Source organism: Pseudophryne corroboree, chromosome 2 (genome assembly GCF_028390025.1).
Source record: "Pseudophryne corroboree isolate aPseCor3 chromosome 2, aPseCor3.hap2, whole genome shotgun sequence".
Taxonomy (NCBI): Eukaryota; Metazoa; Chordata; class Amphibia; order Anura; family Myobatrachidae; genus Pseudophryne; species Pseudophryne corroboree.
Genome location: NC_086445.1, coordinates 152,499,556 through 152,521,092, shown reverse-complemented (window position 1 = coordinate 152,521,092; position 21,537 = coordinate 152,499,556). Strand labels below are relative to the sequence as shown.

The 21,537-nt window shown below is 47.3% G+C and overlaps 1 protein-coding gene across 1 annotated transcript in view; it reads right to left on the bottom strand.

Moving 5' to 3' along the window:
* The window catches only part of EXOSC8 (exosome component 8), a 116,177-nt gene that overhangs the window by 93,360 nt on the left and 1,280 nt on the right, over positions 1–21,537 (bottom strand). The window contains exons 2-3 of the mRNA XM_063951851.1: positions 3,530–3,566; positions 3,108–3,171 (exon numbers count right to left, since the gene is read on the bottom strand). Coding sequence (XP_063807921.1) covers positions 3,108–3,171; positions 3,530–3,566 — 101 coding nt within the window. The remainder of the gene's footprint in view (positions 1–3,107; positions 3,172–3,529; positions 3,567–21,537) is intronic.

Below are 21,537 nucleotides of genomic sequence, written 5' to 3'. Positions count from 1 at the left end.
ATACACACTTGCCGCCGTCGCCGGCGGGGGGGTGCACGACTATGCTGCGCTGTCGTAAAGGAGGACCTCCCTCGTCTGTACATGTTCAGGCGAGTGAGGGGGCCGCTAATGATGTGCGGAATACACACTGAACGAGATTGAGAAAGATCTCGCTCAGATCTGCCCTTCTGAGCGAGATCTTTCACTTTCTCGACTAGTGAGTATGGGCCTTAAAGTAGCAGAAAGCAGCAGATATGCAGTTTAAGCAGGCTGGGTCCTTCATCTCAGAATAAAAGTAAGCTTTGCGCACATCGTTAACGACATTGGTGGTCATTCCGAGTTGATTGCTCGCTAGCTGTTTATAGCAGCCGTGCACACGCTATGCCGCCTCCCACTGGGAGTGTATTTTAGCTTAGCAGAAGTGCGAACGAAAGGATCGCACAGCGGCGGCATAATTTTTTAATGCAGTTTTAGAGTAGCTCCAAACCTACTCCTAGCTTGCGATCACTTCAGACTATTCAGTTCCTGTTTTGACGTCACAAACACGCCCTGCGTTCGGCCAGCCACGCCTGCGTTTTTCCTGGCACGCCAGCGTTTTTTTCGAACACTCCCTGAAAACGGTCAGTTGCCACCCAGAAACGTCCACTTCATGTCAATCACTCAGCAGTGCGACTGAAAAGCGTCGCTAGACCTTGTGTGAAACTACATAGTTCGTTGTAATAGTACATTGCGCCGCATGCACAGAAGTGCCATTTTTTTGCCTAATCGCTGCACAGCGAACAAAAGCAGCTAGCGATCAACTCGGAATGACCACCATTGAGTGTACACACTGAACGAGATTGTGAAAGATCTCGCTCAGATCTGCCATTCTGAGCGAGATCTTAAAGTAGCAGAAAGCAGCAGCTATGCAGTTTAAGCAGGCTTTAGCATAATATTTATGAAATTGATTACCCAGCCCTGATCTTAACGTAATAAATGTTATATAAAATCATTATTGGCTGCATCACAAGCTTCCATATGTCCTCGGACAGTATACACTGTCCGAGGCAGGCGCAGCAAAATCCCCGATAAGCTGCGGCCTATCGGGGCTAATAGGATAGCCGCGGCCAATAGGATACCGCCCAAAGTACGTTTATTTGTTTGTTATTCATAGGCTCCTACATGCCTTGATGGTACTGGACCAAACTTGGTACACATACCCTTCATTATTAACTTAAAATACTGGTGGGGTTTCAAGTGAAAAAAATCTACCCCTTGCGAGGCCAGGACCCCAATCACAAAAAAGCTTATAGAAAATGCATTGGTCTGTCTGTGTGTCTGTGAGGTCATTCTGTGATGTCACAATGGTAGCAACTGCCTATACCAGAGCTGCTGCCCTGCCTCATACTCATCCTTCACCCTGGCAACACACAGGTCACCAGCAGTGGGCGGTATCACCAAAAAAGCTAAGGTTAGTGACTGGACAAAGATAAAGGCAGCTTAGTGCAATGCGGTGGCGGCAGACTTGGAGCGTAATTAACGAGAGTCAGAGGAAAATTTAAATTATTGACAGTTACACATACCCCACATTATCCAACTTAAAATACTGGCAGGGTTTAACCCAAAAACAAAATACCAACCATATCGGGGACAAGGCCATATAACTATCTACCGATTTATATTATATATATACAAAAGACACAGTATGTATGTGCATAGGTATGTTTGTTCTTCATAGGCTCCTGCACGGCTTGATGGATCTGGACCAAACTTTGAACACATTCCCTTCATACTTAAAATACTGGCGTGGTTGCTGGGAGCTGTAGTTTACTTAGAGCTTCTTCACTGTAGCGCGGTGTGGTGGGACAGCGGCGCTAATAACAGTGAGTGGTTGCTGTGAGAATCTCTGTAAGAGCCACTGTCCAGGTGGGGCCACACTAGGTACTGCCTCTGCTATGTGATATGTAGAGTATATATACAGGTTGAGTATCCCTTATCCAAAATGCTTGGGACCAGAGGTATTTTGGATATCGGATTTTTCCGTATTTCGGAATAATTGCATACCATAATGAGATATCATGGTGATGGGACCTAAATCTAAGCACAGAATGCATTTATGTTTCATATACACCTTATACACACAGCCTGAAGGTCATTTAATAAAATAGTTTTTATAACTTTGTGTATTAAACAAAGTTTGTGTACATTGAGCATCAGAAAACAAAGGTTTCACCATCTCAGTCTCACTCAAAAAAGTCCGTATTTCGGAATATTTGGATATGGGATACTCAACCTGTATTACATACACATACATACTGTATATGTCTCTAGGCATATGTATGCATTGAAATGAAATCTGTGACTAAATGCTACAGGAACCAGTAGCATTTGTGACAATTTAATCTAAAGCAGAGGTCAGGGAACTTTTTTACATCTTACCCCAAAATATATTTAGATACGCCGATGTTCCCCCCTTGATTTGAAAGGAAGGAAATCATATTATTGTGCATATATACTGGTTATCACTGTTTATATAGCATTTCTGAGATACTGTGTATATGTATACATAATATTTTTTTATTTTTTTTAGCCAATTATTTTTTGGCAGTGAATGGGTTAATTAACACTTTCTCCTCAAAACACCAGAATGAATGTAGGAAAGATTAATGAGAAGGGCGGGGGGAACGGACACGACTATTAGGAGACAGGCGGTCACATCCTCACCTCAGTAATGTCAGTGGGAATTTCTCACTGTTATGCGGGCCACTGTCTGATCCTGCGGAACTCCGTCAGCAGTCAGACACAGAACACTTCAAGTTCTGTGTGTGGGTTGGCGGGCCGTGGGAGGACAGGACAGCGCAGGACAGGAGTGCGGTGTGACATCAGCACGTCACACTGTGGCCAGGAACACAGCACAGGGCGGCCAGGAGCACAGCGCAGGGCGGGCAGGAGGGAGCACAGTGTGACGTCAGCACGTCACATCACGAGCCGGCCGGTGCTGGATGGGGCTGTGTCTCGGCAGCGCGACCGTCCATTACTCCCAGGAATTTCATTTTTACCCCAATTGGGGTAATTTACCCCTCTTCCCTGACCACTGATCTAGAGATCTGAAACCATAATGGGCTACACTATGGTAATCTGACACTTACCAACATTTATTGTGGTTGTCCTAAATTCATTTAGATCTCGTCCATCAGGTCGACAATTCTCTTTCTGGGGGAAAAAAAAAAATGCAACCATAAACAAAAGTATCAAAAAACAAAATGAAACAAGCAGAAATGTGGAGTCTTAAGATCTTAGAAACTATCAGAATTATCCTGCAACTTTATAGTATAATATCATATAGCATGGCACCAATACTGTAGCTCAGACACAATATGTCTGCAGGGCAAACTTACCAACATGTCAAAAGTTTTTTCCAGGCAAATAGTCAGTTGTCAGTTTGTAGAAATTAATATGTAATAATGTAGACTGTGCTACACAGAAAAATTTAATTTGCATTTTCAAACGTCATTACTTCAAAGTAAATTGCTTACATCACAACAATACAGCGTACCACCAGATTACTTACTAGAAATTTTCTGTAATATTCTAATGGTTCTACTGTCCTGTAGAGAGAAAATGGCAATGGAAAACAATAAGTAAAATACATAATATAGAAGAGTTTAAATAATACATCTCTGAAGTATGTAAAAAAAAAAAAAAAATCTAACAAACTTTAATTACATACCGGAGAGGTCATTCATTCTACCCCCTATAGCAGAGCATGGGTACTTCTGGTGATACACTTTCCGCAGCCTTTTAACTAAAAATTTTACATAATAATTTCATGGAAAGAATGTTGTAAATAAATGTAGCAGAATTGAAGGCGATTTGTTCAGTTGTACCTCCTGGATATGTATAATACATAGAAGCACTGTCAGTAGTAAAAATGTATTCAAATGTCGAAGAACGTAAACCATATAATAACACATTACACACAGCTGGTGTTTTTTCATATAAATATCTCCACAGTATACAATTTATAGCAGTAGTAACAGTTTCAAAATTCTAATATTACTTGACAAAACACAGTAGAATTTACAAAATAAGAATTTACTCACCGGTAATTCTATTTCTCGTAGTCCGTAGTGGATGCTGGGAACTCCGTAAGGACCATGGGGAATAGCAGGCTCCGCAGGAGACTGGGCACTCTAAAGAAAAGATTAGGTACTATCTGGTGTGCACTGGCTCCTCCCTTTATGCCCCTCCTCCAGACCTCAGTTAGGGAAACTGTGCCCGGAAGAGCTGACATTACAAGGAAAGGATTTTTGGAATCCAGGGTAAGACTCATACCAGCCACACCAATCACACCGTACAACTTGTGATAACCTTACCCAGTTAACAGTATGAACAATAACTGAGCCTCATTCAACGGATGGCTCATAACAATAACCCTTATTTAGCAATAACTATATACACGTATTGCAGAGAGTCCGCACTTGGGACGGGCGCCCAGCATCCACTACGGACTACGAGAAATAGAATTACCGGTGAGTACATTCTTATTTTCTCTGACGTCCTAGTGGATGCTGGGAACTCCGTAAGGACCATGGGGATTATACCAAAGCTCCCAAACGGGCGGGAGAGTGCGGATGACTCTGCAGCACCGAATGAGCAAACACAAGGTCCTCCTCAGCCAGGGTATCAAACTTGTAGAACTTTGCAAAAGTGTTTGAACCCGACCAAGTAGCCGCTCGGCAAAGCTGTAAAGCCGAGACCCCTCGGGCAGCCGCCCAAGAAGAGCCCACCTTCCTTGTGGAATGGGCTTTTACTGATTTTGGATGCGGCAGTCCAGCCGCAGAATGCGCCAGCTGAATCGTGCCACAGATCCAGCGAGCAATAGTTTGCTCCAGCCGTCCTGGCTACATAGATTTTCAAAGCCCTGACTACATCAAGTAACTTGGAGTCCTCCAAGTCCCGAGTAGCCGCAGGCACCACAATAGGTTGGTTCAAATGAAACGCTGACACCACCTTTGGGAGAAATTGGGGACGAGTCCTCAATTCTGCCCTGTCCATATGGAAGATCAGATATGGGCTTTTACATGACAAAGCCGCCAATTCTGACACATGCCAAGCTGAAGCTAAGGCCAACAGCATGACCACCTTCCACGTGAGATACTTTAGCTCCACGGTCTGAAGTGGCTCAAACCAGTGGGATTTCAGGAAATCCAACACAACGTTTAGGTCCCAAGGCGCCACTGGTGGCACAAAAGGGGGCTAAATGTGCAGCACTCCCTTAACAAACGTCTGAACCTCAGGCAGTGAAGCCAGTTCTTTTTGAAAGAAAATAGATAGGGCCGAAATCTGGACCTTTATGTACCCCAATTTTAGGCCCATAGTCACCCCTGGCTGTAGGAAGCGCAGAAATCGACCCAGCTGGAATTCCTCTTTTGGGGACTTCCTGGCCTCACACCAAGCAACATATTTTCGCCATATACGGTGATAATGCTTTGCCGTCACATCCTTCCTAGCTTTTATCAGCGTAGGAATCGCTTCATCTGGAATGCCCTTTTCCGTTAGGATCCGGCGTTCAACCGCCATGCCGTCAAACGCAGCCGCGGTAAGTCTTGGAACAGACAGGGCCCCTGCTGCAACAGGTCCTGTCTGAGAGGCAGAGGCCATGGGTCCTCTGAGATCATTTCTTGTAGTTCTGGGTACCAAGTTCTTCTTGGCCAATCCGGAACTATGAGTATTGTTTTTACTCCTCTCTTTCTTACTATCCTCAGTACCTTGGGTATGAGAGGAAGAGGAGGAAACACATAAACCGACTGGTACACCCACGGTGTCACTAGTGCGTCCTGTCCAGAATCATGCCCAGGAACAGCAGACGCGTCGTAGGAATCAGCTGCGACTTTAGGATATTCAGAATCCAGCCGTGCTGTTGCAACACTTCCTGAGAGAGTGCTACGCTGACCAACAACTGCTCTCTGGACCTCGCCTTTATGAGGAGATCGTCCAAGTACGGGATAATTATAACTCCCTTCTTCCGAAGGAGTATCATCATTTCGGCCATTACCTTGGTAAATATCCGGCAACGGCTGGAATTGGTAATGACAGTCCTGTACCACAAACCTGAGGTACTCCTGGTGAGGTGGGTAAATGGGGACATGCAAGTAAGCATCCTTGATGTCCAGCGACACCATAAAATCCCCCTCTTCCAGGCTTGCAATAACCGCTCTGAGCGATTCCATTTTGAACTTGAATTTCTTTATATAAGTGTTCAAGGATTTTAAATTCAGAATGGGTCTCACCGAACCGTCCGGTTTCGGTACCACAAACATTGTGGAATAGTAACCCCTTCCCTGTTGAAGTAGGGGGACCCTGATTATCACCTGCTGGAGGTACAGCTTGTGAATTGCCGCCAGTACTACCTCCCTTTCCCTGGGGGAAGCTGGCAAGGCTGATTTGAGGTAACGGCGGGGGGGGGGGGGGGGGGGGGGGAGGAGTCGCTTCGAACTCCAGCTTGTACCCCTGAGATACAATTTGTACAGCCCAGAGATCCACCTGTGAGCGAACCCACTGGTTGCTGAAGTTTCGGAGACGCGTCCCCACCGCACCTGGCTCCGCCTGTGGAGCCCCAACGTCATGCGGTGGACTTAGTGGAAGCAGGGGAGGATTTTTGTTCCTGGGAACTGGCTACATGGTGCAGCTTCTTTCCTCTACCCCTGCCTCTGGCCAGAAAGGATGCGCCTCTGACCCGCTTGCCTTTCTGAGACCGAAAGGACTGCATTTGATAATACGGTGCTTTCTTAGGCTGTGAGGAAATCCGAGGTAAAAAAGTCGACTTTCCAGCTGTCGCTGTGGATACGAGGTCCGAGAGACCGTCCCCAAACAATTCCTCACCCTTATAAGGCAAAACCTCCATGTGTTTTTTAGAATCAGCATCTCCTGTCCATTGCCGAGTCCATAAGACCCTCCTGGCAGAAATGGACATTGCATTAATTCTAGAGCCCAGCAGGCAAATGTCCCTCTGGGCATCCCGCATATATAAGACGACGTCTTTTATATGTTCTAGGGTTAGCAAAATAGTATCCCTGTCGAGGGAATCAATGTTGTCTGACAGAGTATCAGTCCATGCTGCTGCAGCACTACACATCCAGGCTGAAGCAATAGCAGGTCTCAGTAGAGTGCCAGAGTGTGTATACACAGACTTCAGGATAGCTTCCTGCTTTCTATCCGCAGGCTCCTTTAGGGCGGCCGTATCCTGAGACGGCAGGGCCACCCTTTTTGATAAGCGTGTGAGCGCCTTGTCCACCCTAGGGGATGTTTCCCAACGTAACCTGTCCGTTGGCGGGAAAGGGTACGCCATCAGTGACCTCCTAGAAATCACTAGTTTCTTATCAGGGGAACTCCACGCTTCTTCACACAATTCATTTAATTCATCAGATGGGGGAAAAGTCACTGGCTGCTTTTTCTCCCCAAACATATAAACCCTCTTGGTAGTAACCGGGTTAACGTCAGAAATGTGTAATACATCTTTCATTGCAGTAATCATGCATCGGATGGCCTTTTTAGACTGTAAATGTGTCTCACCATCGTCTACACTGGAGTCGGACTCCGTGTCGACATCTGTGTCAACCATCTGAGATAGAGGGCGTTTATGAGCCCCTGACGGTTTCTGAGTCGCCTGGGCAGGCGCGGGCTGAGACCCCGGCTGTCCCAAGGCTGCAGCGTCATCAAACCTTTTACGTAAGGAGTTGACATTGTCGTTTAAGACCTTCCACATATCCATCCAATCAGGTGTCGGCCCCGACGGGGGCGACACCACACTTATCTGCCCTTGCTCCGCCTCCACGTAACCTTCCTCATCATACATGTCGACACAGCCGTACGGACACACCGCACACACACAGGGAATACTCAGACTGAGGACAGGACCCCACAAAGTCCTTTGGGGAGACAGAGAGAGAGTATGCCAGCACACACCACAGCGCTATATAACACAGGGATTTTCACTTACAATAAGTGATTTCCCAATAGCTGCCTTATATGACTTATTTGCGCCTAAATTTATGTGCCCCCCCTCTCTTTTTAACCCTTCTTGTACCTGGATACTGCAGGGGAGAGCCTGGGGAGCTGCTTCCAGCGGAGCTGTGAAGGGAAAATGGCGCTGGTGTGCTGAGGAAGAAGGCGCCGCCCCCTCAGTGGCGGGCTTCTGTCCCGCGTTTTGTGTAAAGTTAATGGCGGGGGCTTTTACATATATACAGTGCCAGACTGTATATATGTATTTTTTAATGCCAAAAGGTATTTTAATTGCTGCCCAGGGCGCCCCCCCCCCCCAGCGCCCTGCACCCTACAGTGACCGGAGTGTCTAAGTGTACTGGGAGCAATGGCGCACAGCTGCGGTGCTGTGCGCTACCTTAAATGAAGACAGGAGTCTTCTGCCGCCGATTTCGTCGTCTTCACTCTTCTTGTCTTCTGGCTCTGCAAGGGGGACGGCGGCGCGGCTCCGGGAACGGAGGATCGAGGTCAGGTCCTGTGTTCGAACCCTCTGGAGCTAATGGTGTCCAGTAGCCTAAGAAGCACAAGCTAGCTGCAAGCAGGTAGGTTTGCTTCTCTCCCCTCAGTCCCACGTAGCAGTGAGTCTGTTGCCAGCAGAAGCTCACTGAAAATAAAAAAAAACCTAATAAATACTTTCTTTTCTAGCAAGCTCAGGAGAGCCCACTAGGAGCACCCAGCTCTGGCCGGGCACAGATTCTAACTGAGGTCTGGAGGAGGGGCATAGAGGGAGGAGCCAGTGCACACCAGATAGTACCTAATCTTTTCTTTAGAGTGCCCAGTCTCCTGCAGAGCCCGCTATTCCCCATGGTCCTTACGGAGTTCCCAGCATCCACTAGGACGTCAGAGAAAATATCATTATCCACCGCTTGCTATACCCGACTAGGGCCCATGTTCCTGACTCAGTAGCGGCTGTGCATTACCGTACAACAAATCTACTAATAATACTAATGTAGGAAACAGACGCCTCCTACATGCATCCGAGATCCGAGTAAAGGTCGCAATGGTCGCTGGTCTGTGTAAAGCGAAGCTTACTCAGACTGGCCGTCAGAACCCCTCAGCGGGTTCCAGTGAGCTTGCGTCCGACAATGCTCTGCACGTCTACAAAACATATCCCTGTTTTGTAGAAGGGTCTTGGTTGCCCTCCTCAGTCCACCCCCAAACGCCGCTGGGCGGGGGGGGGGGGGGAGGACTAATAGCGATCATGCAGACAGCGGTGCCAGTATGATGGGGTGGGGGTACTAATAACCCGGGCCCAAGCTGCTGGAGGTGCCAGAGTCGTTGCTCTCTATTGGCCTGCATCATTTTCCCAAATATCATTGGGAAGACGGTCCTACAAATAGGAGGGATCCGCTTCCTGATCAAGTAAGTTATAAAGCGGGTGCCCTCCCCGGCACCCCCCTCTGCCCCTTGTGTTAAAATAGTGCCCTCCATGGAGCCCCAATTGAATTTTTACATAATTTAATATTAACAGGCGTGATTTTTTTTAAGCTTTCCCACCCCGCGCTTGACATGGCTCTCAGGGCCCTTCATGCAGGACAGGTTCTGTGCATGCGCAGTTTCCCAAACATTGCATTTGTATGTAAACCATCCCAAATCTAACCAAACCCAACTACAAACATTATAATATATACAAGAGGAGATAATCCATTTATGATAATGTAAATAATAGGATTTTAAATACCTACCGGTAGATCCTTTTCTATGAGTCCGTAGAGGATGTTGGGCACTCTCAAAAGACCATGGGGTATAGATGGGATCCGCAGGAGACATGGGCACTTTAAGACTTTCAAAGGGGCGTGACCTGGCTCCTCCCTCTATATCCTTCCCCAGACTCAGTTTGGAACTGTGCCCGGCGAGACGGACATTACGAGGAAAGGACTTAACAAACAAGGTGAGCCAACACCAGCTCACGCCATAAGCATGCCGTATAACATGGCAGATAACTGAACACATATCAACGGACATGGACAAAACCTCAGCAACAAGCCGAAGAAAAACCCAAAAACACAACCTGTGTGTAACCAGAACTAAACTGCAGATACAGTACGCACTGGGACGGGCGCCCAACATCCTCTACGGACTCATAGAAAAGGATTTACCGGTAGGTATTTAAAATCCTATTTTCTATTTCGTCCTAGAGAATGTTGGGCACTCTCAAAAGACCATGGGGTTTATACCAAAGCTCAATAGCGGGTGGGAGAGTGCGGATGACTCTGCAGCGCCGATTTACCAAATTTAAGGTCTTCGTCGGCCAAGGTATCAAACTTGTAGAATTTAAAAGTTGCAATGCCGAGACACCCCGGGCAGCCGCCCAGGACGAACCCACCTTCCTAGTGGAATGGGCCTTCACTGATTTTGGCAACGGCAAGCCTGCCGTTGAATGAGCCTGCTGAATCGTCTGACATATCCAGTGGGCAATGGTCTGCTTGGAAGCAGGAACCCCAATCTTATTGGGAGCATACAAAATAAACAGAGACTCTGTTTTCCTCAATGGAGTCGTCCTGGCTACATAAATCTTTAAAGCTCTGACCACATCCAGAGACTTATTCTCAGCCAAAGCGCCAGTAGCCACTGGCACCACAATAGGTTGGTTGATATGAAAAGAGGAAACTACCTTTGAAGAAAATTGTTGCCGAGTTCGCAACTCTGCTCTATCTTCATGGAAAATTAAGTAAGGGCTCATGTGAGACAAGGCCGCCAACTCAGACATCCGCCTTGCAGATGCCAACGCCAACAAAATGACAACTTTTCAAGTGAGGAATTTTAATTCCACTTTACGCAAAGGTTCAAACCAATGTGACTGAAGGAACGATAATACGACGTTAAGGTCCCAAGGTGCCACAGGGGGCACAAAAGGAGGTTGGATGTGCAACACCCCTTTCACAAAGGTCTGCACTTCAGGAAGTGAGGCCAATGGTTTCTGAAAGAAAATAGACAAGGCAGAAATCTGCACTTTAATGGAGCCTAATTTAGGGCCCGCATCCACTCCATTCTGTAGAAAATGGAGAAAACATCCTAGGTCAAATTTCTCCACTGGAGCTCTCTTGGACTCGCACCAGGAAATATACTTCCTCCAAATACGGTGATAGTGCTTTGACATCACAGCCTTCCTGGCAAGAATAAGAGTAGGTATGACTTCACTGGGAATACCCTTTCGGGCTAAAATCTGGCGTTCAACCGCCATGACGTCAAACGTAGCCGCTGTAAGTCTTGGTGAACGAATGGCCCCTGCCGCAGCAGGTCCTCGAGAAGAGGAAGAGGCCAGGGATCGTCGACTAGTAACGTCTGAAGACCCGGGTACCACGTTCTCCTTGGCCAATCTGGGGCTACAAGGAGCGCTGGAATGTTTGTTCTTTTTAGAATTCTCAACACCTTTGGGATGAGAGGAAGCGGAGGGAAAATGTACACCGACTGAAACACCCAGGGTGTTGTCAGCGCATCCACTACCTCCGCCTGAGGGTCCCTGGACCTGGAACAATACCTCAGAAGTTTTCTATTGAGGCGAGACGCCATCATGTCTATATGGGGAACCCCCATCGAACTGTTATCAGTGTGAAGACCTCCTGATGGAGGCTCCACTCTCCTGGATGAAGGTCGTGTCTGCTGAGGAAATCTGCTTCCCAGTTGTCCACTCCCGGAATGAATATTGCCGACAGAGCGCTTGTATGTTTTTCCGCCCAACGAAGAATTTTCGTGGCTTCTGCCATTGCTGCTCTGCTTCTCATGCAGCCTTGGCGGTTGATGTAAGCCACTGCCGTGACATTGTCCGATTGGATCAGAACCAGCAGGTTCCGAAGAAGATGTTCCGCTTGTAGGAGGCCGTTGTAAATGGCTCTCAGTTCCAGAACGTTTATGTGAAGATGCGTTTCCGGACTTGACCATCTTCCTTGGAAGCTCACCCCCAGAGTGACTGCCCCCCAACCTCGGACTTGCATCCGTGGTTACCAGGATCCAGTCCTGGATCCCGAACCGGCATCCCGCAAGGAGGTGAGAGCTGTGGAGCCACCACAGAAGTGAGACTCTGGTGTTGGGAGATAGAATTATCCTCCGATGCATATGAAAGTGGGATCCGGAACATTTGTCCAACAGGTCCCACTGGAACACTCTGGCATGGAACCTCCCAAACTGGAGGGCCTTGTATGCCGCCACCATTTTTCCCAGCAATTGAATGCATTGATGAATGGAGACCGTTTTCGGTTTTAGCAAGAGTCTTACCAGACTCTGAATTTCCCGAGCTTTCTCCATGGGGAGGAGCACTCTCTGTTGGACCGTGTCCAGTATCATACCCAAAAACGCCAACCGGGTTGTCGGGATTAACTGTGATTTCGGCAAGTTCAGGAGCCAGTCGTACTATTGTAGAATTGACAGGGATAGTGCAATGTCCTGCAACAATTTGTCCTTGGACCTCGCCTTTATCAAGAGATCGTTCAAGTACGGGATAATTGTAACCCCTTGCTTGCGCAGGAGAACCATCATTTCTACCATTACTTTGGTCTATCCACGGCTCCGAGGATTTTCACCAAACGGCAACGTCTGAAACTGGTAGTGCGTATCCTGGATAGCAAACCTCAGGAAACTTTGATGAGGAGGATAAATGGGGACATGAAGGTAGGCATCCTTGATGTCCAATGAGACCATGAATTCCCCCTCCTCCAGACTGGAGATCACCGCTCTGAGAGACTCCATCTTGAATTTGAATTTCACCAGGAAGAAATTGAGAGATTTCAGGTTGAGGATTGGTCTTACCGAGCCATCCGGCTTCGGCACCACAAACAGGCTTGAATAAAACCCCTGCCGCGCCAGGGATACCGGGACCACAACCTGATTTTGACACAAGTTTTGTACTGCACCGCAGACCAGAGCCCAGTCCGGAAGCGAAGCTGGTAAGGCTGATCTGAAAAAACGGTGAGGAGGAACGTCTTGAAACTCCAGTTTGTACCCTTGGGACACAATACTCAATACCCAAGGGTCTAGACCCGAGCGAACCCAGACCTGACTGAAAAGCTTTAGGCGTGCCCCCACCGGTGCGGGCCCCTGTAAGGGAGACCTGGCGTCATGCGGAGGATTTGGCAGAAGCCGGGGAGGACTTCTGCTCCTGGGAACTCGAGGATGCGGGTACCCTCTTGCCTCTTCCTCTACCTCTGGTAGCCAGGAAGAAGTTTCCTCGGCCTCTTCTATACTTGTTGGGCCGAAAGGACTGCATTTGATAATGTGGCGGTTTCTTCTGTTGCGTAGGAACAGAAGGTAAAAAGGTAGATTTACCCGCGGTAGCTGCTGATACTAAATCAGTAAGACCGTCACCGAAAAGTTCACCTCCCTTAAAATGAAGAGACTCCATATTTCTCTTGGGATTAGCATCAGCATTCCACTGGTGAGTCCAGAGCGCTCGCCTAGCCGCAACGGACATAGCATTCGCCTTAGCACCTAGCAGGCCAGCATCCCTTGCAGCCTCTTTCAAGTATGCAGCTGCATCTCTGATATAACCAAGCGTTACCTGGATGTTATCTCTGTCCAGAGTATCCCAATCAGAAGACAAAGTGTCCGCCCACTTTTCAATAGCACTACTGACCCACGCAGACGCAATAAGAGGCCTGAGCAGCATCCCTGTAGTAGTGAAAATAGCCTTTAGGGTAGCCTCCTGCTTACGGTCCGCCGGCTCCTTGAGGGCAGTTGATTGGGCTGCAGGGAGGGCTACCTGTTTTGACAAACGCGCCAGGGCTTTGTCTACTGTGGGGGGATTTTCCCACGTATCCCTATCAGACTCGGGAAAGGGCTACGCCACTCTGATCATTTTAGGAATCAAATTTTTTATATCAGGGCTGTTCCTAATGCTATCTAAGAGAGCGTTCAGTTCGAAACAAGGAGGAAATGTAACCAAGCGCTTCTTTTCCTTCTAAATAAGGACCCTGGTTTCAGGTGTAATAGGGTCCTCATTAATATTCAAGATATCTTTGACAGCAACATTCATATACTGAATACTCTTAGCCAATTTAGGGTCCAACCTAGAATCAGCATAATCGACATCGGCCTCCGAGTCCGTGTCGGTATCCGTGTCAACTAACTGGTCAAAACTACGCTTGTGCGACCCCGCAGGGTCTTGCATTTGTAATAAAGCGTCCTCGACTGATCTTTTCCACACTGATCAAATTTTTGATTTGATGACGTGAAACTAGCATGTTATCAGTGTGAAGACCTCCTGATGGAGGCTCCACTCTCCTGGATGAAGGTCGTGTCTGCTGAGGAAATCTGCTTCCCAGTTGTCCACTCCCGGAATGAATATGTAGTTAATCAATCTGCAGTCGGCGGTGCAGACAGGGCCACCCCCAAAACATTCGGTGCCCCTGATAAATTATCCCCCGAAGAAGGATAATCTGCCTCCGACATGTCGACTACCCAGAGACAGCACACACACCAAGTCTGTGAGGGAACACAAAGTGAAATAGCCAGCTCACACCCCAGCGCCAAATAAGCAGGTCTGACCACACTAATAAATGTCCCAGAGCTGCTGCGCTTTACTTATAATAAATAAATATGCGCCCCCCCCTTCTGTTTTGAGCCCCCTGGTACTTGCTGCGGGTGAGGAAAGACCAGCGACTTCACTGAGGAAAATGGCGCCAGTGAGCAGTGAGGAAGAAGCCCCGCCCCCAACATGGCGCGCTTCGTCACGCTTAATTTTATATATTTATCCTGGCGGGGGTATTGCGGACAGTGCCTGAGCACTGAATATCATTGCCAGTCAGTTTATAGAGGTAACAAGCTCCCCAGGGCGCCCCCCCCCCCCGCCCTGAAACTCATTAGAAGTGGGTCTAGACTGCTCTCCCCTCTTTCCCACGAAGCAGGGAGTCTGTAGCCAGCAGATCTCCCCAAAATAAAAAACCTAACATTAAGTCTTTTCAGAGAAACTCTAGGAGCTCCCCCGAGTGCCCTGTCTCCCCTCCGGGCACATTTCTAAAACCGAGTCTGGGGAGGGATATAGAGGGAAGAGCCAGGTCACGCCCCTTTGAAAGTCTTAAAGTGCCCATGTCTCCTGCGGATCCCGTCTATAACCCATGGTATTTTGAGAGTGCCCAACATCCTCTAGGACGAAATAGAAAATCACTTTACAAACAGCTAGTGACATGCCAGAACAACACTGTAACTTGTAACCACTGCAAGTACAACTTCATTATTATGGGATTTAGCTGCTGATTGTATGGTATACAGATAATTGAAGCGCTGCGTAGTCAGAATATATATTTTTATGAATTTATTATCACATACAAACAATTATACATACAACAAACAAATGTACACACGGCCGGTGCTAAAATTAATAAAAAGAACCAAGTAACCTCGGTCACAATTCATAATATACAATCCTAAGCTTTTAGTATCCAATACCATACAATTATCTCAGTTCCAAACGATGTTCATAGAACAATCAATAGATAATTAATAAAACACAAATATATATATTAGCAATTGATTAGTGTAAGTCCTCAATACTACTAATGAGATATTGATGAAATAGATCAGCCATTGATTAGTGAGAGTCTTTAGTGAATAGTTTAGTAATCAGCCCTATTTTCAATCAAAACTCAGTCCACAGCTGTTAGTAAGGTTTTAGCATGCAAAACTGGTTGATTTAATCACGGCTCCATCCACAGCTGTTAGTATAGTTTTACATGCATAGCTAGATGTTTAGTTGTTAGGATAGCCAGTAGTGTCCAAAAAATTGCAATATATATTGTGATCACAATCAAAATTTCTCCTATATCCTGCAGTTGTTATGCATAAAAAGCACCCATAACTGAGCATACCGCCATTTATCATCAGGAGAAATTCACTCTATTCCGGGCATTACCGCCTCTGTCGGCTTACTGTTTAGTTGTCTCCCCCGTGCACCTGCAGCTGGTGCTGGTTAAACTTCCTTCTCGGGGTTCTGCCGCACCAGAGGTCCGCTCGTTGAATGTCCCGTTTGAGTGTATAGGTACCGGATCCGTGTAGCAGATAACTCAACGCGTTTCCCCGCCTTTAGAATCGGCGGCTTCCTCAGGAGTAATAATGCTCATGCTCCCGTATATTCACATTAAATAGTCTCCTCAATCTCCGCTTCCGGGCGCTAGACTATCACGCATGCGTCTTCCGTGCGTGTCATCTGCATGCCACTGATGTCTGTTTCCGGGCGCTAGGCTATCACGCACGCGTATTCCGTGCGTGTCATCTGCGTGCCACTGGTGTCACGCACGCGCACTTTGTATGCATCATTTTATGCCCTTAGTATCTTTTCCAGGTGTCCATACCTTACACAGACTCGCCTTAACAGATCTCATTCATATCCTCAGTAATTTATCTGCAAGTATTCAGCATCATATATATGCATTGCATGCATGTCAATTGCGTTCCATATTTCAGATCTGTGCATATTCAATATAAATCAATTGCATTCTCTTATTAAAAAGACTTCTAGTGAAATAACGAAACATATATATTACATGAACATGGAACATAATCTAATGCCCCCATTTACATAAATTCATTTTCATATTCATATACATAGAAGGTCCCCCTCTACCACAGTGCAAGATGTAAAAATATATATTACATATACCCTTTATTCTAATCATCATAATTCAAATATCCAACTGAATGGTTATTCCTATAATCCCCTTATACCCCATTGCAAAGTGTTATATACCCTTTGTTCTAATAGCAGTAATTCATATATCCAACTGAATGATACTCTCTGCCTTATTACACAAAGTACGGAAGTCTTCTAAAGTTGATTTATAGAAACTTTCTACACATGCACCACGGTATTGCAGAGGATAGAAGTCCGACTTCCTCTTAAATTGGGCTTTCCGTTTAACATCATAGACTAGTTCCTCCGCAGTACCAATGATGCATAATCCTCTCTATCTCGGTCCATCTTACCATCTTTCCTTTCAATTAGAGATAACTCAAATTCCTGAATCTTGGCATTAACTTTAGTATCTCTTTCTTTAAAGCCCAGGTTAGTGGAAAAAGGCAGAGAGTATCTCCTTTAAAGATAATCTATCGAGGGGAGAAAGATTAGCTATTAAAAGTCTAAGTTCAGACTCTGAACTGGTAATAAAGGCGGCGGATAAGGGGGGGGGGGATAGTGCTCCAAGATAGGAGTGACTATCTTCTGGAGACTATTTAATGTGAATATACGGGAGCATGAGCATTATTACTCCTGAGGAAGCCGCCGATTCTAAAGGCGGGGAAACGCGTTGAGTTATCTGCTACACGGATCCGGTACCTATACACTCAAACGGGACATTCAACGAGCGGACCTCTGGTGCGGCAGAACCCCGAGAAGGAAGTTTAACCAGCACCAGCTGCAGGTGCACGGGGGAGACAACTAAACAGTAAGCCGACAGAGGCGGTAATGCCCGGAATAGAGTGAATTTCTCCTGATGATAAATGGCGGTATGCTCAGTTATGGGTGCTTTTTATGCATAACAACTGCAGGATATAGGAGAAATTTTGATTGTGATCACAATATATATTGCAATTTTTTGGACACTACTGGCTATCCTAACAACTAAACATCTAGCTATGCATGTAAAACTATACTAACAGCTGTGGATGGAGCCGTGATTAAATCAACCAGTTTTGCATGCTAAAACCTTACTAACAGCTGTGGACTGAGTTTTGATTGAAAATAGGGCTGATTACTAAACTATTCACTAAAGACTCTCACTAATCAATGGCTGATCTATTTCATCAATATCTCATTAGTAGTATTGAGGACTTACACTAATCAATTGCTAATATATATATTTGTGTTTTATTAATTATCTATTGATTGTTCTATGAACATCGTTTGGAACTGAGATAATTGTATGGTATTGGATACTAAAAGCTTAGGATTGTATATTATGAATTGTGACCGAGGTTACTTGGTTCTTTTTATTAATTTTAGCACCGGCCGTGTGTACATTTGTTTGTTGTATGTATAATTGTTTGTATGTGATAATAAATTCACAAAAATATATATTCTGACTACGCAGCGCTTCAATTATCTGTATACTTGAGAAAACTTTTCTGGAGAATCAGTGATCTCCTTTTTGAGGCTGCAGTGTAGTCAGAGTAGTGTAGAAACTGTTACATGGGAGGTCCCCATCGATAGTCTGCGCCTAGATTCTTTTTGTATTTGCTGATTGTATGGGTTGGGACCAGGGGCGTCGGAATGGGGGGGGGCAAGGGGGCAGCTCGCCCCCCGCAAAAATGTGCGAGGCGCCTAGCAATTGCAGCAGAGGAGCGGCAGACGGTCAGGTGAAATAGCGCTGCCGCACTTCTTGCTTCCTCTGGCGTCCTCAGCATCTGGAGGTCACGGACACCTTCATTGTGTCACCTCCTCCCCTACAGTGGCTCCACCTTGAAACCCCCTGCAGCCAGCGCCGGCCCAACACATACACGCTGCGGGCTACGGCGTCCGCGTAGAGCGCCAGACAGGATCAGCTCACTATATCGAGCGCTGCCGCTGGGGAGCTATGTAAGTGTCCAGGGGAGTGTCCGCGGCGGGCTGTCAGCGGGGAGGGAAAGATAATTGCCAACTCGAAGCTGCTGCTGCTGCTGCTCCCGCACTGTCAGCCCTCCTACCTACCCTGCTGCCGCTACCCCCGGGCAGAGTGACACTGTGCAGGGCTGACAGCCTCCTGCCTACCCTGCTGCTGCTCCCAGACAGAGGGAGTGGGAGCACAGAGATAGCTGCTGGTGCTGCAGTTATTTATCTATATAAATCTGGCTGCATAGGACGGGGCAAATGTTTTTAATGCATAAAAAAATGAATAATTAATAAGTGACCCCATACCCACTGTTTATGCTCCCCAGCGGCAGAGGTCACTGCAGGGAGCTGATCCAGTCAGATGCTCCGGAAACTTGTCCATTCCGGGTTTCACCAAATCCCTGCCGCTGCTAACAGTGAGTGAGTCACCGTCACTCGCTGTACAGCGACACTGCCGCCTGCCTTGGATACAGGCTGCTCTCTCTCCCATGTGAGTAATGGACGCTGCTGTGCTGTGTAATGTGACTAGCGGACACCGCTGTGCTGTGTAATGTGACTAGCGGACGCCGCTGTGAGGTGTAATGTGACTAGCGGATGCTGCTGTGAGGTGTAATGTGACTAGCAGACGCTGCTGTGAGGTGTAACATGCGTAATTGACGCTACTGTGAGGTGAAATGTGAATTGGTACTATTCTGTGGCCACGTCTCTTCCCCATGAAACCACGCTCCTATAAATTCCACTAAGGGGCACCAAAATATATTTTTGCTTGCCAAAAAAGTAGTCTCGAGCCGGTCCTGCCTGCAGCCACGGAGTATGTAACGGGAGAGGGGGGGACTAGCCTGGCACGGTCTACTCTGCCACTAACCTACCTGCCCTGGCAGGCTCCCGGTGGCAGTGCCGCAATTTGCTGGTATTTAGGGAGCGGGGCCTAATGCCGTGAAGTGCCAGCCCCCATAAGAGACCTGTGCTGTGCGGTAGACTAAAAAGGTAGTGTCTCAAGCTGCCCCACCTCTCTAGCTCTCCCTACATCCCTCTCCCTCTCAACTCTCTCCCTGACACTGTCTCTCTGTCCCCTCCCTACACTCTCTCTATTTGACATCATCTCCCTCATTCTCTTCCTGACACACACTCTCTCTCTCCCTCACTTTCATCCTGACACTGTCTCTCTCTCTCCCTGGCACTCTATCACTCTGTGACAATGTCTCTCCCTGATGCTGTCTAGCTCTCTCTCTCTCCCTGCTGGCACTGTCTCTCTCTCTCTCTCTCTCCCTGACACTGTCGGTCTCTCTCTTTTTGACACTGTCTCTTCCTTACTCCCTAACACTGTCTCTCCCCCTGACAGTCTCTCTCTCTACCTCCGTCTGTCGCTCTTTCTGACCCGCTCTCCCTCTGACACACACTCTCTCTCTCTGTCCCTGATACTTTCTTTCTCCCTTAAGGGGGGTACACACTAGATGATTTTAGCCTAAAAAATAAACAACAATGACATAAAAGTCGTAATCGTTTATTTTTAGACTTATATCGTCCAATGTTTATGTGGGCAATATCTGTGACCGATGAATGATGCGCGCTCCCGCACACCGTTCAGCGATCACCAATATTGAGCTGACATGTAGCTTAACCTGTCAATGTTGGGCTGATCTGCATGGTCGGGAATGCTGGCGGTGACGACACTGATCATTATCGTTGAACGATAACGATCAGTGTATACGCACTATATCGTTGATCGCTATATTGTTCATCGCCAGCATTTTCCCGTCACCTAGTGTGTACCCGCCTTTACACCCTCTCTCTCTCCTATCTCTTGCTCATTCCCTCTTTTTCCGTGAAACCCTCTCTCTCTCTCTCCCTGACCTCCCTCTCTCACACCTCTCTTTCTCTCTACCACTGATACCTGCTTTGTATTTCTCTCTCGCGCTCTCTCTCTTGATCCCCTAAGGGGCATTGAAGTGACAACGGCGGGGGGTAGGAAAGACCCTGTCAAGATTTTTCTATGGAAACCACAAAGTTGTAATTACGCCCTGCCTTACAGCATCCTGCATCATCCGCTTTGTCACTGCGTATCCTCCCCTCCTCCTCCCTACATCCCACCCTTCCCCCCACGGCCACCAAATTTTTGCTGGACCACTGCCTACAAGTGAGTGATGCCCTGAGAGCCCGCCAGAGCCCCTGCAGATCCTCTGCCTGGCCGGAGAGACCTTGCAACCTCCTCCCGAAGACCTCCAGGTAACTACCCTCCTGGGCACACATTCTGCTGATGATGATATACCTCTCTCTCACCATCCATGTGTCTCTCTCCCCATCTCTCTATGTGTCTCTGTCTCCAGGTCTCTCTTTCTCTCCATGTCTCTCTCTACATCTCTCTCTCTCCATTTTTGTTATGAGGTATAACAGAGGGGGCGACATTTAGATATTTAGGGGCGCCAAACTGAAATTACATCTTGCCCCCCCCCAACCAAAAAGCGTTCTAACGCCACTGGTTGGGACTGAAATGCAGACAGAATACCGACCACAGCATCCAGATGATCAGAATCCCGACAGGGGAATGTACTGTCCCCCTAACCCACCCTTCTAGCAGCCTAAACCTAACCCAACACTGCACCCCCACCACTGGGGCTTATTACCGCTCCGGCGGCCCAGTGGATGCTCTTTTGGGATCCCGGCGGTCGGGATTCCAGCGCCGGGAACGCGACCCTATTCGGGATCCCGTACCCATCTATGGTGACTGCTAGTACCACCAGAAGAGCACAGGCTCAGTACTGTGCACATGTGGGTGCAGATATTAATATAACTGCCAGCACCACCAGCAGAACATACACAGGCACATTATGTTACACATAATATAACTGCCAGCACCACCAGCAGAACATACACAGGCACATTATGTTACACATATTACCACTGCCAGCACCACCAGCAGAACATACACAGGCACATTATGTTACACATATTACCACTGCCAGCACCACCAGCAGAACATACACAGGCACATTATGTTACACATATTACCACTGCCAGCACCA